Below are 20,848 nucleotides of genomic sequence, written 5' to 3' on the forward strand. Positions count from 1 at the left end.
GCACCAGGTGAAATTTCTGCTGCTTATCAGACTTCAGGGGTTGGCGGTGGAAGAGAGCATTGGTTTGTTCCGGAGGCCTAAAAAGGCTCGCAGGGGACAAGGAACAGGGAGGAACTATAGCTGTTTGGGCAAGCTGAAGGACTGCCTTCTCTATTACCTCCAGCAGCCTGATCACTCAGGTTGGAACCTTCCTTTGAACCAGTGTGAACTTGGATCTATCCCTGGAGAAGCCACATTTGGCCTGGCTTTTGTACTCCTACACACATATTCACTCAGTCCTGAAGGTGCCCTGAACTCCTGGTCCCAGACTCTTCCAATTTGCTTCAGTTCAACATTGCCAGAGTCTCAATTTTGACAGGTATATGCCTCTTAGTGAAGAGACTTCTACACTCACATCTGTACTCACAAGTCTCTAAATACCCTAGTTACCCTACTGGGGTATGTCAGAGAAGGCCAAGTAGGGAGCAGACTGGTTCTGGCTTCCCATCTCCACCCAGCAATAACAAAGGCACCCACTTCAGTGTCATCAAAGAGCAAGTGGAGAACCTTGACTTCTATATTCACCCGGCAATAATGAGGTGGTGCCCTCTTTCCCCTGCAAACGCAGTGTCCAAAAAAACAGCTAAAACAAAGGGTTTAAATAAGATTTAGAGCCTCAAAACATAATACAAAAATGTCCAGGTTTCAGCTGAATATCACTTGTCATCCCAAGAACAAAGAAGATCTCAAACTGAATGAAAAAGACAAGCAATAGATGCCAACACCAAGATGACAGACATGTTAGAGTTACCTGATAAATATTTAAAGCAGTCATGATAAAAAAAAAAAAATTTCAATGAGCAATTATGAACACACTTGAAACAAATGAAAAAATAGGAAGCTTCAGCCAAAAAATAGAAGATATAAAGAACAAAACAAAAAATTTTAGAACTGAAAAATACAGTAAGATAAATAAAGAGTTTTATGGATGAGCTCAACAGCAGAATGGTTAGAATGGAAGAAAGAATGAATGATCTGGTAGACAGAACAATAGAAATAACCCAGTTCGAAGAACAGACAGAAATTAGACTGAAAAAAAAAAAAAACTGAACAGAGCCTCAGGGACCTATGGGACTATCACAAGATCTAGTACTAATATCATCAGAAGCCCAGAAAAGGAGAAGAAAGAGAATGGGACTGAAAAAGTACTCAAAGAAATAATGGCTGGAAATGTCTCAAAATTTTTTCAAGAGACGTAAACCTACATATTCAAGAAGCTGAGTAAACCCCAAACAAGATAAACTCAAAAAAAAAAAAATTCATACCAGAACACATCATATTTAAAGTTATATAAAAAAAAAAAACTTAGAAAGCACTCTGAGAAACAAGATAGGGGAAAAACAATTCTAATGACAGCAGATTTCTCATCAGAAACCACAGAGGTCAGAGAGAAGTAGCGCGATATTTTTCAAGTGCTGAAGGAAAAGAACTTTCTACCCAGAATCTTATACTCAGTGAAAATATCCTTCAGGAATGAAGGGAAAACTAAGACATTTTCAGAAAGGAAAACAAAGAGAATTTGTTGCCAGCAGATATACCCCAAAAGAATGGCTAAAGGAAGCACTCTAAACAGAATGGAAACTATAGATGAGGGAACTGAGTCCAACACAACTAGATGGTGCCTGGCTACCACCACTGACTGCTCTGACAGAATCACAACAGGAGATCTTGGACAGAGATGGAGAAAAATGTAAAACAAAGTTCTAACTCACACACACACGCGCACACAAAAGACCAGTTTTACTGGTCTGACAGAGACTGCAGAAACCCCAAGACTACGGCCCCCACACATCCTTTTAGCTCACTCCTGAGGTTCACCCTTCAGCCAAAGATTAGACAGGCCCATAAAACAAAATGAAACTAAAGGGGCACATCAGCCCAGGGGCAAGGACTACAAGGCAGGAGGGGACAGGAAAGCTGGTAAAGGAAAACCCAAAGTTGAGAAGAGGAGAGTGTTGACATGTTGCAGGGTTGGCAACCAATGTCACAAAACAATATGTGTATTAATTGTTTAATGAGAAACTAGTTTGCTCTGTAAACTTTCATCTAAAGTACCATAAAATGAATAAATTAAGAACTATAGATGAGGGAAACTTGGAACATCGGGAAGGAAGAAAACAGTAAGCAAAAAAATGAGTGAACACAACAGACTTTCCTTCTCCTCTTGAGTTTTCTAAATTATTTTTGATGCTTGAAACAAAAATTATAACTGCTGTCAGAGGTGCTTCTAAATGTATGTCGATGAAATATTTAAGACAATTATGTTGTAATATATATTATATGCAGGAGATGCAGAGTAAGGAACTTAAAAGTGTCCCTATTTGTGGATGACATGATTATCTACATAGAAAATCCCAAAGAATTTTTTTTAAAACTTTCCTAGAACTAAAAAATGACTGATAAATTTCTCTTTTTGTTTAAGTGAACTTGAGTTTCTATCATGAGTAATTGGAAAAGTCATTTATTTATTCATTTATCCATCAAATATATATTGAATGCCCAAAATTTGCTAGCAACTCACCTAGGCAATAGTAATACAGCAGTGAACAAAAAAAGCCCTTACTCTCAGGGGTGACAATAACAGGTGTAAAAAATTAAAATATGTTAAAGAGAAAAAAATACATGCTCGCCTGCTAACCAAAAGGTTGGTGCTTTGTGTCCATCCAGAGGCTCCTCAGAAGAAAGCCCCGACAATGTACTTCTGAAAAACCAACCATTGAAAACCCTACGGAGCACAGTTCTACTTGAGTTGGAATTAATGGCAACTGGTTTTATTTTAGAAAATGTGGTAAGCGAAGGCCTCTTTGGCTGAACACCTAAAAAAATGAAGGGTTTGGCCAAGGGGATATCTGAGGGAAGAGTGTTCCAGCGTTCCCGGCAGGCAGAACTCTAAATTCACATACCTTGAGGCTTGAACATGCATCGTGTGTCTAAGGAAAAGAAGGTGGTATGCCTTCAGGAAAGTGAGCAGGAGGAGGAGCGCCCTGGGGCAGAGAGGACCTAGCAGCCAGGTCAGGCAGCCTCTTATAGTCCACATAAGGACTTGGGATTTTACTTGGAGTGAGCTGGGAAGCATGATTCAAGATTCAAACTGGGAAGTGACCTGATAGGGCTCAGTTTTGGTCCTGACCAGTTCAACAGATAACCGCAGCTCCTGGTCTGCTGAGATCCTGGGCAACCTACGCCCACCTCTCAACTTCTTTCCTCCCCGCTTCATAACCCTGCCATGTATTCATCTGTCCTTTCTTCTGTCCTCCTTCTGCTCCTTCCCAGGATTAACACTCTCTAGCAATTCCTTCAGGGAGCCCTGGTGGTGCAGTGGTTAAGCATTCGACTGCTAATGGAAAGGATGGTGATTTGAACCCACCAGCCACTCCTCGGGAAAAAGATGGCAGTCTACTTCCATAAAGATTACAGCCTTGGAAATCCTATGGGTTAGTGGGTTAGTCCTACTCTGTTCTACAGGGTTGCTATGAGTCCGAATCAACTCAACGGCAACCGGTTTGGTTTGGTTTGGTTTAGGAATTCCTTAGGAGCCCTGGTGGCGCAGTAGTTAAGAGCTCAGCTGCTAACCAAAAGGTCAGAAGTTTGTCTCCAGGGGAGAAAGGTGTAAAGATTATAGCCTTGGAAACCCTGTGGATCAGTTCTATTCTGTCTTGTGGGGTCACTATCAGTGGAAATCAGCTCGATGGCACACAACAACAACGAAGCAATCCCTTGTACACTTTCTTTTCAGTGAATAAATCACCTTGCCAGGCCTCAAGGAACTAGAAAAAGAGGTGTATGTTAATGATTGCCTCTAAGAATAACAGGGAAGGACTGTGCAAACTTTCAGTTTATACAAGCTCAGGCTAAAATCTCCTGCTCCTCCCTCCAGAATGTCTCCACCAATCAACAAAAGGCACTCTGTGCACATCTTGCTTTTGCAGATTGTCAGCCCACTCCCCTCTCTTCTTAAAGCTACTGCAAGCAGATGTGAGAGTTCAAGAAGTTTCAGGGCTGTTTTAGAAAACAAGTCTGCCATTGTCTCCAGCTGTTGGGATCTAACTTGAGTGAGTACCTTGCCTTCTCTCTCTTATGTAAGATTTGCTGGGTTGACGCATGCATTTGTGAGCTAAGATAACAGAAGTACAAAAATAAATATGGGAACAAAACCAAAAAAAAAATTTTTTTTTTTTAAATACTCAAGTCTTGGGCAGCCAAGTGTTTCTATCAGAACTTCTCTGTTGTATTTAGTGACAAGGAGTATGCAAGCACCGAAGGCTGTAAACTTAGCAGCTAAGTTTTTCATTTTTAGCCATATGGTACTATTTGATTTTTTAAAACTGTGTACCTGTGTTACCTTGATACAATGTGTTTTCTTTTTCTTTCAAAACTCCCATGGGACCATATTTTATTATTATTAGGGTTCTGAGCACATCCTATACCATATTGTCACAGGAGAAAGATGTGGCAGTCTGCTTTCACAAAGATTTACAGCCTTGGAAACCCTATGGGGCAGTTCTACTCTGTCCTATGGGTTCGCTATGAGTCGGAACCGACTTGATGGCAGTGGGTTTTTGAGTTTTATCCCATATTGTAAATTGCTTATATACATGCCTTATAACTTCAAGTCTTTTATCTTTATAACAACCAGCACTTAACACATTGCTGTCACTGTAGGAGGCACTCAAATTGGTAAGAGACAAATCAGTCCAAGTTAATGTTCTTCCAACAGTATCTGCCCCCTTTTCTCCTCCAAAAATAAACTTGTGACAAGAAGAGGCCACACAGATCACTGGCCACATTCTTGCCAACATGCCCTTACAATTAGCTTGGTCACTGTTTCCAGCAGATGCTGAGACTTTTGCTAGTTAAACCAGCTTTCACTGGATTCATTTTGCTTTCTGTATTGTGGTTTGATTGAAAAATAAAGACAGGTTCTCTAAAAATAGGGATAGAATACATGAAATAATGTCAGTCAATCAATGAGGAAAATAAGTGATCAATAAAACAACATCTGGCCATAGGTCTTGGACTAACAAACACAGACATAGTGCTTTACCATTTACAAATCTCTCACATTCTCTTGACCCTCACGATAACCCTGTGAGCAGGCAGCACAGATATTCTTCTCATTTAACAGATGAGGAAAGTGACGCTTAGAGTGGTTCACTGCCACGCTTGCATTTCTACAGTCAGCAAATCAGTCTTTGGCCTAAAATTTCAGCACCCAACATTCCCACTCATACTTGCCCTACCTGCTTCAGTGCCCTTGAGTCAATTCTGACTCATAATAGTGAAGGTAAAATGAATTCAAGATTAGAAAAATACTTTGAGGAAAAAAACACTACATAATTATACTCAAAAACTCTAATTTCCCACAATATATATATGGCTTATTCCCCTTCTCATTCCCACTTTAGGCATAAACCCAGAATTTTCTATTGCCTCTATTCTGTGCTCACTAAGCAACTTAAAGTTATGTAAATTACAATCAGGGTAGCAAGTTGAAAAGTCACGTAGAAAGGGCAATGTGCAACTAGGACTCACTGAAGCACAGAGCAAAGCAAGGCAACATTATCAGATTATCAGGTAGGGCACGACTGCACAGAAGGGAACCGTTTAAACTGGAACATACAGCCATGTATGGCAAAGTGGTGCCAGAGAAGGGTTACTTGTTCTGCTTTATAAACAAGAGTAGAGAATTATCGGAACCTGTGCAAAAGTACCTTATGCCACACAGATCTTTCCAGCTGCCCAAAGGGAATATAAACAGCTTGTCATCTTCATTTTAAAGAATGACGGTATCTGTGCTCATACTCTGAACTAAACCAAGGAATAATACATGTTTAATTTCTTTGGTTAAGATACAACGAGTACCATCATTCCTAATCAGGCTGGCAAACAGAACGTCTTTTAAGGTAATGAAAACTGTTTAGATGGCTGTATTCAGAGTTTTTTCAAGGTTTACTTTAGATTCACCCAAAGAAAGTTATATTGAGTTTTTATTGGTGATTCTAATTTTGTGTTTATGACAAAGTGTGATAAGTGAATTTAACATATTAAAAGTTTTATAACATCGGTTCAGAAAAGATTATATACTATACAAACTGTTGAAGTCATACAGAACCATTTTTCAGTGTCTTTTCAACTGAGAGGAATCCTCTTCAGCACGCTTAACCTCCTGAGATGGTTCATATCGAGGAAGCTTTGCTTCCAGTTTTTTGTTTTTTAATTTTCTTATACAATAGATTCATATCCCTCTTTTATTTCTGCCAATTCTAGGCTAAGCAGCTCTACTGCTGATGTTCTGCGGTTGCAGCTCCTAAGACATGCTTTAAAAAATCCAAAGCACTATTAGGTTTCTCTGGTTTTTTATATAAGGCTACTAACACCTTGGTAAGCGTGTCCAGCCCCTCCAACTTCTCCAAGTTCCTCCGGAACTGCTCATGCTTCCAGTGGGTGGCTTTGTAAAGGTGACAGTGGCAGCGGCACAGTTGGCACCAAGACTGTGGCTGGCAGACTCTCTTGATAAAATATTTTGGGAAAAAAATTGAACATGAATCACAACCAAGTTTTTCACAGCATTGTCTGCCTAGCTTCTCAGGCTGCTCAGTAACAGATAGGAAGCCAACTTTTGCATCATCCAGAAGGTACACAAAGTACCCTTATGGGGTCACTATGAGTCGGAATCGACTTGATGGAAGTGGGTTTTAGTGGGAGTACAGGTCTAGCTCATAGGAGGTGCTCAATAAATATCTGGTGAATGAAGGCATTTTCTAAGTTGGAGAGGTGTGCTTGCATGTGTGTGTGTCCGTGTCTATGTAATGGAAATAATAATGTATGAATGTGAAGTGCTTAGCACTGGGCAGCCAAATCTCCCTGGTACCCTTTGCTTTTTTGCATCACCTGTCACATTTATTTGTTGACTTGTCTCTCCCTGTAAGGCCAAGGAGGACTTTGTCTTTCATTCAACTCTGTATTTTCTGTGCCTGAAATAGTCCATAGGTGACCATCAATATTTGAGTAAATAAAATAAATCAGATCAACCTACTGAGAATGTGGCCCCAAAATATTTGCTCTAACCAGTCCAAATTCCTGCTTCTTATTTTAATAGGATCTGAGATTTTTTCCGATACTTCTAATTTTTTTTTATTGTGCTTTAGATGAAGGTTACAGAGCAAATTAAGTTTTCCTTAAACAATTAATACACATATTGTTTTATGGCATTGATTGCCAACCCCATGATATGTCAACACTCTCCCCTTCTCGACCTTCGGTTCCCCATTATCAGCTTTCCTGTCCCCTTGTGGCTTCTCATGCTTTCACCTGGGCTGCTGTGTCCATTTAGTCTAGTTTTGTTTTATGGGCCTGTCTAAACTTTGGCTGAAGGGTAAACCCCAGGACTGACTTCAGTGTCCCTGATGCTGCTTTTTTTTTTTTATTTTTACTTTAGATGAAGGTTATAGACCTAGTTTCTCATTAAACCGTTAGTGCACAGAATTGTTTTATGACATTGGTTAACAACCCCACAACATGTCAACACTCTCCCTTCTTAATCTTGGGTTCCCTGTTGCCAGCTTTCCTGTCCCCTCCTGCCTTCTAGGCCTTGCCCCTGGGCTGGTGTGCCCCTTTAGTCTTTTTTGCTTTATGGCCCTGTCTAATCCTTGGCTAAAGGGTGAACTTCAGGGACCACACTCTCAGGGTTTTTCCAGTCTCTGTCAGGCCAGTATGTCTGGTCTTTTTTTGTGAGTTCTATGTTTTTCTCCAGCTCTGTCTAGGACCCTCCACTGTGACCCCTGTCAGGGCAATAAGTGGTGTCAGCTGGGCACCATCCAGCTGTACTTGACTCAGTCTGGTGGAGACTGGTGGTTGTGGTTCACGAGTCCTTTGAACTAATCTTTCCCTTATGTCTTTAGTTTTCTTCATTCTTCCTTGCTCCCAAAGGGGTGAGACCAGTGGAGTATCTTAGATGGCCACTCACAGGTTTTTAAGGCCCCAGATGCTACTCATCAAAGTACAATGTAGAACGTTTTCTTTATAAACTATGCTATGCCAATTGAGCTAGATGTTCCCTGAGACCATGGTCCCCACAGCCCTCAGCCCAGCAATTCGGTCCCTCAGGGAGTTTGGATGTGTCTATGGAGCTTCCATGACTTTGCCTTCTCCAAGTTGTGCTGGCTTCCCCAGTATTGTGTACTGTCTTACCTTTCACCAAAGTTACCACTTATCTGTTGTCTATTTAGTGTTTTTCCATCCCCACCTCTCCCCTCCCTTGTAACCATCAAAGTTGTTCCTTTTTATGTGTAAACCTTTTCATGAGTTTTTATAGTAGTGGTCTCATACAATATTTATCCTTTTGTGATCAACTTATTTCACTCAGCATGATGCCATCCAGATTCATCCGTGTTGTGAGATACTTCTCAGACTCATCATTGTTCTTTATCGTTGCATAGTACTTCATTGTGTATATGCACCATAGTTTGCTTATCCATTCATCTGTTGATGAACATCTAGTTTGTTTCCTTCTTTTTGCTATTGTGAATAAAGCTGCAATGAACATGGGTGTGCATGTGTCTATTCGTGTGATGACTCTTATTTCTCTAGGATATATTCCTAGGAGTGGGATTGCTGGTTCATATGGTATTTCTATTTCTAGCTTTCTAAGGAAGCACTATATCGTCTTCTAAAATGGTTGTACCATTTTGCATTCCCACCGGCAGTGCATAAGAGCGCCAGTCTCCCCACAGCCTCTCCAATGTTTATTACTTTCTGTTTTTTTTTTTATTATTATTATTTGTTCTAGGAATGCTGGGTTAGATGGTATCTCGTTGTGGTTTTGATTTGCATTTCTCTAATGGCTAGTGATCCCGACCATTTTCTCATGTGTCTGATAGCCACTTGAATGTCTTCTTTGGTGAAGTGTCTGTTCATTTCCTTTGCCCATTTTTTAAATTGGATTATTTGTCTTTTTGTTGTTGAGGTGTTGAATATTCCTATAGATTTTAGAGATTAGATCTTTGTTGGATTTGTAATAGCCAAAAACTTTTTCCCAGTCTGTAGGTTCTCTTTTTACTCTTTTGGTGAAGTCTTTTGATGAGCATAACTGTTTAACTTTTAGATGATCTCACTTATCTAGCTTATCTTCTGAAGCTTATATGTTGTTAGTTATAGTCTGTATCCTGCTAATGCGGTTTATTAGGACCTCTAGCACTGATCCTATTTTTTCTTCTATGATCTTCATACTTTCTGGTTTTATATTTAGGTCTTTGATCCATTTTGAATTAGTTTTTGTATATGGTGTGAGGTATGGGTCCTGTTTCATTTTTTTGCAGATGGACATCCAGCGTTGCCAGCACCATTTGTTAAAGACTATCTTTTCCCCATTTGATGGACTTTGGTGACCGTAGGTGTACGGATTTACATCTGGGTTCTCTATTCTGTTCCCTTGGTTAATGTATCTGTCATTGTGCCAGTACGAGGCTGTTTTGACTACCACAGGTGTATGGTAGGTTCTACGGTCAAGTAGTTTGAGTCCTCCTACTTTATTATTTTCTTCTTCAATAGTGCTTTACTTGTCTGGGGCCTCTTCCCTTTCCATACAAAGTTAGTGATTAGTTTTTCCATTTCTGTAGAGAATGTTCTTGGTATTTGGATCAGGATTGCTTTGTATTTGTAGATTGCATTGGGTAGAATTGTCATTTTCACAATGTTGAGTCTACCTATCCATGAGGATAGTGTGTATTTTCATTTAGGTAGATTTTTTTTGGTTTCTTGCAGTAGCATTTTTTAGTTTTCTTTGTATAGGTCTTTTACATCCCTGGTTAGATCTATTCCTAAGTATTTTATTTTTTTAGGGGCTATTACAAATGATATTGTTTTCCTGATTTCCTTTTCATTGTTCTCTTTATTGGTGTATAGGAATCCAACTGATTTTTGTATGTTTATCTTGTATCATACTACTGTGCTGAATATTTCTATTAGTTCCAGTAGTTTTCTCGAGCAGGCTTTTAGGTTTTCTACGTACAGTACCATATCATCCACAAATAGAGACAGTTTTACTTCTTCCTTACCAATTTGGATGCCCTTTATTTTTTTCTTGCCTTATTGCTCTAGATAGGGCTTCCATCCAGCACAACGTTAAATAGGAGTGGTAATAAAAGGCATCCTTTTCTTGTTCCTGTTCTCAAGGGGAATGTTTTCAGCCTCTTTCCATTAAGAAAGAATGAGGTTGGCTGTTGGTTTTGTATAGATGCTCTTTATTATGTTGAGGAATTTCCCTTCTTTATCTATTTTATTGAGAGATTTTATCTGGACTTTGTCAGATGCTTTTTCTGCATCCACTGAGACGATCACGTGATTTTTTTATTTATGTGGTGGATTATGTTGATTTTCTAATGCTGAACCATCCTTGCAAACCTGGTATGAATGCTACTTAGTCATGGTGTATTTTTTTTTTTATATGATGCTGAATTCTATTGGCTAGAATTTTGTTGAGAATTTTTGTGTCTATATTCATGAGAGATATTGGTCTGTAATTTTTTTTTTATGGTGTCTTTGCCTGGTTTTGGTATCAGGGTTATACTGGCTTTGTAGAATGAATTCAGAAGTATCCTTTCATTTTCTATGTTCTGAACTAGTTTGAGTAGTACTGGTATAAACTCTTCTCTGAATGTTTGGTAGAATTCTCCAGTGAAGCCATCTGGGCCAAGGCTTTTTTGTTGTTTTTGGGAGTTTTTTGTCTTTTTTTTTTTTTTTTTTTTTTACCATTTCAGTCTCTTCCTTGTTATGGGTCTGCTCAGATTTAGTTTGTTTGGGTAGGTATTGTGTTTCCAGAAATTTGTCCATTTTCTCTAGGGTTTCAAATTTGTTGGAGTATAGTTTTTCATAATACCCTGTTATGATCCTTTTTAGTTCAGTTGGATCTGTTATAACATCCCCCATTTCATTTCTTATTTGGGTTATTTGCATCCTCTCCTGTTTTTCTTTTGCCAGTTTGGCCAGTGGTTCATCAATTTTGTTGATCCTTTCAAAGAACCAACTTTTGGTTTTGTTGATTTTATTGTTTTTCTATTCTCTATTACATTTATTTCTGCTCTGATCTTTATTGTTTCCTTCTTTTTGGTGGCTTTGGCCTTCTTTTGCTGTTCTCTTTCTATTGTTCAAGTTGTATAGCTAATGCTTTGACTTTGTCCCTTTCTTCTTTTTTGATGTGTACGTCTATTGCTATAAATTGACCTCTGAGGACTGCCTTTCCTTTGTCCCAAAGGTTTTGGTATGATGTGTTTTCGTTCTTGTTTGATTCTAGGAATTTTTTATTCCATCTTTGATTTTTTCTATTACCCTGTGGTTTTTAAGCAGGGTGTTATTCGGTTTCCATGTAATTGATTTTTTTTTTTCCTTGCTCTTCCTGTTGTTAATTTCTGCTTTGATGGCATGACCAGAGAAGATACATCGTATTATCTCAATGTCTGGATTTTTTTTGTGGGTTGCTTTGTGGCCTAAGATGTGGTCTATTCTTCAGAATGTTCCATGTGCACTGGATAAGAATATGTACTTCGCAGCTGTTGGGTGGAGTGTTCTATATGTGATTATGAGTTCAAGTTGGCTGATTGTGTCCTTTAGATCTTCTGTATGTTTGTTGAGTTTATTTCTAGATATTCTGTCTTTTACCAAGAGTAGAGTATTGAAGTTGCCTACTATTATTGTGGAACTGTCAGTTTCTCTTTTCAGTGCTGTTAGAGTTTGTTTTATGTATTTGGAGACCTGTCATTGAGTGCACAGATGTTTATTATGATTATGTCTTCATGATGGATCATCCCTTTATTCATTATATAGTGCCCTTTTTTGTCTTTTATGGTGGATTTTGTTTTAAAGTCTATTTTATCTGAGATTAGTATGGTCACTCCTGCTCTTTCTTGGTAGCTATTTGCTTGATATATTTTTTTTCCATCCTTTGATTTTTAATAAATTTATGTCTTTGTTTCTAAGGTGTGTCTCTTGTAGATAGCATATTGATGGATTCTGTTTGTTTGTTTGTTTGTTTGTTTTCTCTCCATTCTGTCATTCTCTGTTTATGGGTACATTTAGGTGATTTACATTTTGTCTTAGTTATCTAGTGCAACTATAACAGAAATACACAAGTGAATGGCTTTAACAAAGAAAAGTTTATTTTTCCACAGTAAAGTAGGTAAAGTAGGGTAAAAATCCAAATTCAGAGTGTCAGCTCCAGGGGAATGCTTCCTCTCTCTCTGTTGGCCTTCTCGTCAATCTTCCCCTGGACTAGGAGATTCTCCATGCAGGGGCCCTGGGTCCAGAGGATGCACTCTGCTCCCAGCATTGCTTTCTTGGTGGTATGAGGTCCCCCATCTCTCTGCTTGCTTCTTTGTTTTATATCTCAAGAGATTGCCTCAAGACACAATCCAATGTTACAGGTTGAGTCCTGTCTCACTAACTGCTGCCAATCCTCCCTCATTAACATCATAGAGGCAGGATTTACAACATATAGAAAAAGCACACAATACCAGGAATCATGGCCCAGCCCAACTGATACACACATTTTTGAGGGGACATAATTCAATCCATGACACGTTCAGTGTAATTATTGATAGGTGTGAGTTTATTACTGTCATTTTGTAGTGCTTTTTTTTTTTTTAATGGTACTGACGTTTTCTTCGTTTCTCTTACTCTCCTGTGCTGAATTCCTTTTGTTTGTGGATTTTTTCATTTCTTTTGTTTTTACTGAGACTTTATGCTTTTCTTCTTTATTTTGATGAGTAGGTTCATTAACTTCCTTCGTGGTTACCTTGAAATTTACCCTTATCTTCCTAGGTTTGAACTAGTCTTTCATTACTTGGTATCACCTTGCCTTCCTCTCCATTAGAAAGTTCTATACCTACACCATTTATTCCCTCTTTTTTTTTCTGACATTTTTGTCACTTATGTATCAACCTCTCTGGTTCCCTATTGCAAATCTTTTAGTTTTGAATAGTCCTTGAGAGTTCATTTCCTAGGTTGGTATCTGGCTGGTGTGATCTCATATCCTAGATTCAGGCTGTGGTCTAATGTTGTTTGCTCTCAAACAGAAGGACTCCCTTTAATAATTCTTGTAAGCTTGGTTTGGTTTTTACATATTCCTTTAATTTCTGTTTATCTGGAAATGTCCGAATTTCACCATCATATTTGAAAGAGAGTGTTACAGGATACTCTTGGTTGGCAATTTTTTTCTTTCAAGGTTTTATATATGTCATCCCATTGCTTTCTTGACTGTATGGTTTCTGCCAAGTAATTAGAGCTTGGTCTTATTGCTTCCCCTCTGTATGTGACTTTTCATTTTTCTCAAACTGCTCTCAGGACTTTTTCTTTGTCTTTGATTTTAGCAAGTGTAATTATGATATGCCTTGGTGATTTTCTGTTGGGGTCTATCCTAGAACGAGTTCATCGAGCTTCTTGGATGGTCAGTTTTCATCAGTCATATTAGAGAAGTTTTCTGTCAGCAATTCTTCAATGATCCTTTCCAGGTTTTCTGTTTTCTACCCCTGTTCTCAAACTCCAATCACTTGCAATTTTTTCTTTCAACTGTATCCCACATCGTTCTCAGGATTTCTTCATTTTTCTTCATTCTTTTCTCTGATTTTTCCTCAAAGTGGTATCCAAATATTTGCCTTCAATTTCCCTGATCCTGTCTTCCATTGTTTCAAACCTGCTCCTCAGACCTTCCATGACACGGTCCATTTCTGAAATCTTGTTGTTTATCTTTTGGATTTCTAATTGTTGCTTTTGTATGATTTCTAGCTGTGAATTTATTTTGACATTTTGTTCCTGTACTATTTTCCTGAATTCTTCCATTGTTTTGTCTGTCTTTTCCATAATTTTGTCTGCCTTTTCCAAGAATTTATCTATTTTTTCTTCATTTTTGTCTTTTTGCTTCAACTCTTGGATAGCTCTGAATGTTAGAGATTTGAATTCCCTATCAAGTAGTTCCAGTGCCTTTTCTTGTACTGAAAAGTCATCTGGTGTTTTATTTTGGATGCCTACTAGAACCATTCTGTCCTTTATATATATATGTTTTGATATTGTCTGCTATCTTTGGGACATTCAGTAGTTACTTCCTTCATTTATAGATTGTAGGTTTGTTTGTTTCACCCTAGTTTTTGTTTTATTTGGTTATGTCTGAGCAGGCAGGTTAGGCATTCTTTGTTTTTTGCTCATCTGTGGGCACGATACTTTTCACCTCCTTGCTCAATGGGCAGGGTCAGTCGCCCAGCTATGGTGCAGCAGGGAAGGTACAGCTAAAGGAGGGGGGGACTGGGATGGGTTATTTGTGGCACGTACTGATGCCGACAGGGCGGGCCAGGGTTCAGTACAGGGCAGGGTCCAGTAGGCCATGCCTATGCTGCTCAGGGGTGTGATGTTTAGTGCAAGGTGCAGATAGGCAGGCGGGAGGATGAAGGTTGTGATGTGTGGAGCTAAGTCGGGTATGGGAAAGAAGAGAAAGAGGAGATAAACAGGAGGCAAAAAAAAAAAAAGTGCAGAGGGAGCCTGCTGTTGGTGTGGAGAGACAAGAAACTGAGAAATGAAGAAAAAACAAAAAGAAAATAAATACATAAATAAAAGAAAAAAGAAATGCCCCCCAGGGATCTCACCAATGACCAGGGAAGTGGCTCCCAAACTGTGCAGAACAGCCAGGTAGAAGGGGCAGAGATGGCACACAGTGCCAGGCATTCAGGAGACAGGAGAAGAAGGTAAGTAGAGAGAGGTGAGAAACCAAGAAATGAAGAAAAACAAAAAGGAAAAAAGAAAACAAACAAACAAACAAAAAAAGCCCCAGTGATCCCACCAGCATGGTGGTGCAGACCAGGGAAGCAGTTCCCCAGCTGAGCAGTGCTTCACAGCTTGTCAAGAAGAAGCAAAGATGGCACACAGAGCCAGGTGTTCAAGAGAAAGGAGGGGGCAGAAGCAAGAGCCAAGGAAGAAACCAAGCTGGAAAAAAGCAACAAAGAAATGGCACTGAAGGAGCTGGCTGGTGTGGGCAGGGGAAATCCAAGCAGCAAGGAGCCAGGGCCTCCTGCCTGAGTGACCAGGGCCACTGGTAAGCAGTGGAGGCCAAGCAGGGGGAAGGGTGGAGGTGGGAAAGCATATATTGCTGAGTACCGGATGGTCTGTCTCTTGCTGGGGGCTCCTTGAAACTGCTTTCCTATACTCCCTGTCCGCAGATATACAACAAATGTCCAAGATGGCAAATCTGTGCTGCCTTAGCTGATAAGGGACCTCCACTCTATATCTCTACTCGATCTCTGTTCTCTGTCAGTTTCCTATTCCATCCAGTGCTTGGTTGAGTCCTTTATCTCTTCATTTGACACTTATGGTTCCAGGATAGACGTTTATCTTACTGTAAACTAAGTAAATTAGTTTTTTGGGTCTTTGCTGTGGAGGGATGGCGTGGTGATTCTGTCTATAGCATCATGTTGGCTCCGCCTCTTTCCTGATACTTCTTAATAACTATTTTTAAATACTTTCTGTTGTTACATCCAAGTAATGAGAGAATCAGGACATAGTTTCAAAATTTCATCTAAATCATAAAATAATGTAAACAAGTCAAATGATCACCCATGGGGAATTGGTTTAAGAAATTATGGTGTAGCTCTTCACTGGCATTCCATGCAGCTGTCAAAACAAACAAAAAGACAGAATAAGGAAGATCTTTGTGTACTGATATGGAAAGATCTCTAAAACACAGTGCTAATTTTTTTTAGCACAGAATAGTATGTATTCTAGTACCTGAGAAATAAGAATCTATAGTCATATTTACTTGAATACCCATAAAGAAATCCTGAAGAGATACATAAAGATAGTAATAGTGATTACACAGAGGTTGGGGTGGGGTAGGCAAGGCAGCTGGAAGATTAGGAATGGGAGACAGATTTTTATATTTTTGAACCATTTAAAGACATTATCCAAAAATAAATTTTAAAAATTAAGAGAGAAAAGCTAGGTCTAAAAACTGAGTGTTGACTGCTTAGCCTCAGTTTCCTTTAGTTGCTAATTCTGTAAGAAGGGTAATATCTGTGACTTAGAAGTTAAGTTCAGAGGCTCATGAAGGATCTCCCTCAGGAAAAGGGAAAGCAAGACTTCTAGGAGAGAAAGTTGCAAAAGTGCCTTACTTCGTCCTAACAGGTGTGCTGATGGTTGCACCTGCTCATTCCCAGCAAACAGACACAGGTGGTTCTCACTCTACCAAAACAGAATGACCTTTGGAGACTTGGGGACATAACCCACTGGGAAACCAGCTCTCACTGTGATTTTACTTCTGTTCTAAGAGCAGCCTCTTCTCCTAGAGCCTAAGAGAACTCTCAAGAGATTCCTGTTCATGCTTTCCTTCACACAGCAGCTTAGGCAAGAGAAAAAGAGATGGCTAACACTTTACTAACCTAAACCTTTAGAAAAATTCTATCTTGAGAGCCTTAGCCCTCAATTTTCTTGTATCTTAATGTTTCATATCAATCCAGTTCTGAGCTATTATTAATATAGACCAGTGCTGTCCAGTAGAATTTTCTGCAATGGTATAAATGTTCTTATGTCTGCAAAGCCGAGATATTTATTATCTGATTCTTTATAGAAAAAGCTTGCCAATCCCCATTCTAGTGGATAGTAATATTCTAGGCACCACTAGAAGCACTTTGCGTGCCTTATTTCATTTAAACTTCGGTGCAGCTCTCTGTTGAAAGTTCTATTGTTTTCCCCATTGGTAAAGTGTGAAACTGAGGTTGTGAGCAGTTAATGGTTCAAATGGCAAACCTGAGACCCTATCCTATCCTATGACTGGGGCCAATGTGTTTTAGCAACCACGCTATAGACAAGGGCTTCTCAGACTTCAATGTGCACACCAGTCACCAGGGGATCTTCTTTAAATGTTAAAACCTGCTCATTCAAAGGGGCCCTGGTGACGCAGTGGTTAAGAGTTTGGCTGCTAACCAAAAGGTCAGCAGTTGGAATCCTCCAGCCGCTCCTTGGAAACCCTATGGGGCAGTTCTACTTTGTCCTGTAGGGTCGCTATGAGTTGGAATTGACTCGATGACAAGGGGTTTGGATTTCTGGTTTACTCATTCAATAGTATGGGGTGGGGCCAGAGAAAGTACATTTCCAGAAGTCTTCCAGGTGATGCTAATGCTACTGGTTTACAGTCCACAGCCTCTAGACCAGAGATCCTCAACCTTAGAATCCTCTGAGGAACTTTTAAAAAATATGAGGCCCAGTACCCACCCCCAGATATTCAGATTTCATTGTTCCAGGACCCAAGCACCAGCAGTTTTTTAAAAAAGTTTTCCTCGTCATTCAAATATATAGCCAGTGTTGGAAAACTCTGCTGTAGAGAACATTCAACTGGGAATTCAAAGACTTGAGTTCTAGTTCTAGCTTTGACATGACACATTGAAGCAAGTTGCGTCCCTTCTCTAGAGCTCAGTTTTCTTCTCAGGGAAAAATGTGGAGGCTAAAACCAGATGATGTGCAAGGGCTTAAGTGCAGTGATTTACGAGGTCCTCACACAAATAGGTGAGAAGATCAGAAGTGCCCAGTTCTCTCGATGCGTTGGGTGTATCAACATGATGCCCAAATGCCTGGTCCATTTAGGTCAAAACTTAAGGCTGACGTCTGTCATTAATTATTATTTTGGCAATTTATCAATACAGTAATACTTCCACATAGCCATGCTGCCTTACACACCACACAGCTAGAGTTGCAGTTAAAAGTAAACCAGTTTATTACTCTCACAATTTAATGGTTGTGAGAGTAACACATGTTTCTTGTAGGTAATCTGGAAAATTACCAGAAGTATAAAGAGAACCCCGCATGCTCATAATTCCTAGAACTTCATTTTCAACAGTCTCATTTATGAGACCTCAGCCAAGTAATTAACATAGTAATCAAATGATTTCCCACAGAAGTGAGGACTGCTGGGTTGCCCAGAGGGTCCTCCCCGACAAAAGTCCTAAAGGCTAAAGCCCTATTATTACATCTCTAGTAAATACAGCCTAAGCCAATTGCTCCAGCCAATTGCCTGATCTCGAAGGCAGTATGGGCTTCTATTGGGAGCATGGGAACTGCAGCCTATAAATCCAAAATCTTTGATGGCATTTTCATGCCTAAATAGATACTGGGCTACTCTCAGTTTCTTCCTCTATGGGTTAGACTTCCACTATGCAAGTTTCCTTAACATTTGTGAGCTATTTTTGAAACCTGTAGGTGAAAGACATTAGATAAAAAGACTTAGCCCTTTGCTTTCAATGAGAGTAACTGCCTGTATGACCCAAATCCTTACTTTAGGAATGCACATGTTGTGTTGTTAGTTGCCCTCAGCTGGCTCCAACTCATGGCGACACCATGTACAACAGAAGGAAACATTGCCGAGTCCAGTAAGTCTACTGTTTGGCCACTGTGTATTTTGAGTAGCTTTTCTAACCTAGAGGTTAGACACTTTATCAGACAATATTCTGTTGTGATCCATAGTGTTTTCATTGGCTAATTTTCAGAAGCAGATTGCCAGGCCTTTCTTCTAGTATGTTCTAGTCTGGAAAAGCTCCCCTAGAATCTGTCCCCCGTGGCTGACTCTGCTGGTGTTTGAGATACCATTGACATAACTTCGAGCATCATAGCAACACTCAAGCCACCACAGTACAACAAACTGACAAACAGGTAGGGGCAGGAGTATGTAGCAGTCAGGAAAATGGAACTAGATAGTTCTGAGTTCAAACCCAGATTCTGCCTCTTACTAATTATGAAATCTTCAACCTCACTAAGACTCATTTTCTTTGTCTGTAAACAGGAATGATAATGGCACCAACTTCAGGGTTACTCTGAGGATTTAATGAGAAATTACACATAAGACACTGAGCACAGTATTTGGAACGTAGTGACTGCTCAGAAAATTGTACTATTATGATGATTGTCATGTTCGTTATAGTAACATATATTAAAACCCATTGCTGTCGAGTCGATTTTGACTCATAGCGACACTGTAGAACACAGTAGAACTGCCCCATAGGGTTTCCAAGGAGTGGTTGGTGGATTCGAACTGCCGACCTCTTGGTTAGCAGCCAAACCCTTAACTACTGCACCACCAGGGTTCCAACATATATTATATGTAATAATTATTATTATCAAGATGAATAATAATAAAACTTAGCTGCTTTCATGTCTGGCTACTTCTAGTACAGAAACAAACGCATGTCCTTTTTCCTTGTCTTTTCAGATGAATTGGTCACTGTGGAAATCTTGAGTGCCAAAACATCCAGCAAGACTGATGCTGCCTCTTGCCACCATGGCGATATTACTTCGGACCAAGCGTTTTCAGTACCTAGCAATCCCTGGTTCTGTGAGAGCATTATATAAAGATTACAGAACAATGGCCCCTCAGAATTTCTCCGATTATGAATCCATGAAACAGGACTTCAAACTGGAGATCCCAGAATATTTCAACTTTGCTAAAGATGTCCTGGATCAATGGACCAAGATAGAAAAGGTATGGAGCAAGGGTTAGTTGGGTGGCATCAGTAGTTCTCACCTGGGAGTAATTTTGCCCCCAGGGATGTTTGACAATATCTGGAGACATTTTTGTTGTCAAGATTGGGGAACAGAGATGCTACTCTTATCTAGTCAGTAGAGGCCAGGAATGCTGCTGAACATCCTACAATGCCCCTCACAACAAAGAATTAAGAAATCAAACCAAACCAGTTGCTGTGGAATAGGTTCTGACTCATGACAACCTCATGTGTGTCAGAACAGAACTGTGCTCCATAGAGTTTTCAATAGCTGATTTTTGAGAAGTAGATTGCCAGGCCTTTCTTCTGAGGTGCCTCTGGATAGACTAGAACCTCTAACCTTTCAGTTAGGAGCTCAGCTTGTTAACTGTTTGCACCACCCAGGGACTCCAGCAAAGAATTATTCCGTCCAAAATGTCAATAATTCCATGGTTGAGAAACCCTAGGTTACATAAATGTACGATTCTAGGTTGATTTAAGAAAAAAAAAAAAGGAGAGTGAAAAGTGATTCTAAGAGCCAGAGATGGTAGGAAATGAGGCCTAGATACTGTATTGAGAGAAATATAAACGGATGCAAGAATTCTAACTTTTTGAAAAGAATAACATTCAGACTAAATGAGAAATGACATGGACCAGAAGAGATAACATAGCTGTCCCAACATCTAGAAATAAGGGCCCCAGGGTATTTCCAAATATTTCAAGTATGTTCTAACCGGATGACCTGTGAATTTTCTTCAAAGAAAATATTCCATTTAGTCAGTTGGCATAGAATTTAACCACACCACAACCTTAAAATCCATGAGTGGTTTCTCTTTCCTTAGGCTGGAAAGAAGCCTTCCAATCCAGCCTTCTGGTGGGTACACCAAAATGGAGAAGAGCTGAAATGGAGTTTTGAGGAACTCGGCTCTTTGTCCAAGAAATTTGCCAATATACTAACAGAAGCCTGTGCGCTGCAAAGGGGAGATCGAGTAATTGTAATTCTGCCCAGCATCCCAGAGTGGTGGCTTGCGAATGTGGCCTGTCTCCGAACAGGTTAGTAATGTTTACACTCTGATTATATTTAAACTAAGCTGGATAGGAGATTTTCCAAAACATCTAAGGAGTATCAGGAGCCATTTATTTGGGTATATTATCTGAAGAAAAACTGTGCACAATATAGGATTAACCTCAGGAACTTTAGAAATGTGCTGGAAACGTCATATATTTTGACCTAAATTGTTGTTGTTGTTAGTTGCCTTTGAGTCAGGTCGGGTCTGAAGGAGTCGCTGGGTGGCATAAATGGTTAAGTG

The 20,848-nt window shown here is 39.6% G+C and overlaps 1 protein-coding gene across 1 annotated transcript in view; it reads left to right on the forward strand.

Annotated features, from left to right (window-relative positions):
- The first annotated feature begins 3,971 nt into the window (after positions 1-3,971).
- Positions 3,972-20,848, forward strand: part of ACSM3 (acyl-CoA synthetase medium chain family member 3) — a 52,026-nt gene continuing 35,149 nt past the window's right edge. Inside the window, exons 1-3 of the mRNA XM_049904905.1 lie at positions 3,972-4,091; positions 19,271-19,540; positions 20,381-20,591. Coding sequence (XP_049760862.1) covers positions 19,322-19,540; positions 20,381-20,591 — 430 coding nt within the window. The 5' untranslated portion in view covers positions 3,972-4,091; positions 19,271-19,321. The remainder of the gene's footprint in view (positions 4,092-19,270; positions 19,541-20,380; positions 20,592-20,848) is intronic.

This window comes from Elephas maximus, chromosome 12 (assembly GCF_024166365.1).
Source record: "Elephas maximus indicus isolate mEleMax1 chromosome 12, mEleMax1 primary haplotype, whole genome shotgun sequence".
Lineage (NCBI taxonomy): Eukaryota > Metazoa > Chordata > Mammalia > Proboscidea > Elephantidae > Elephas > Elephas maximus.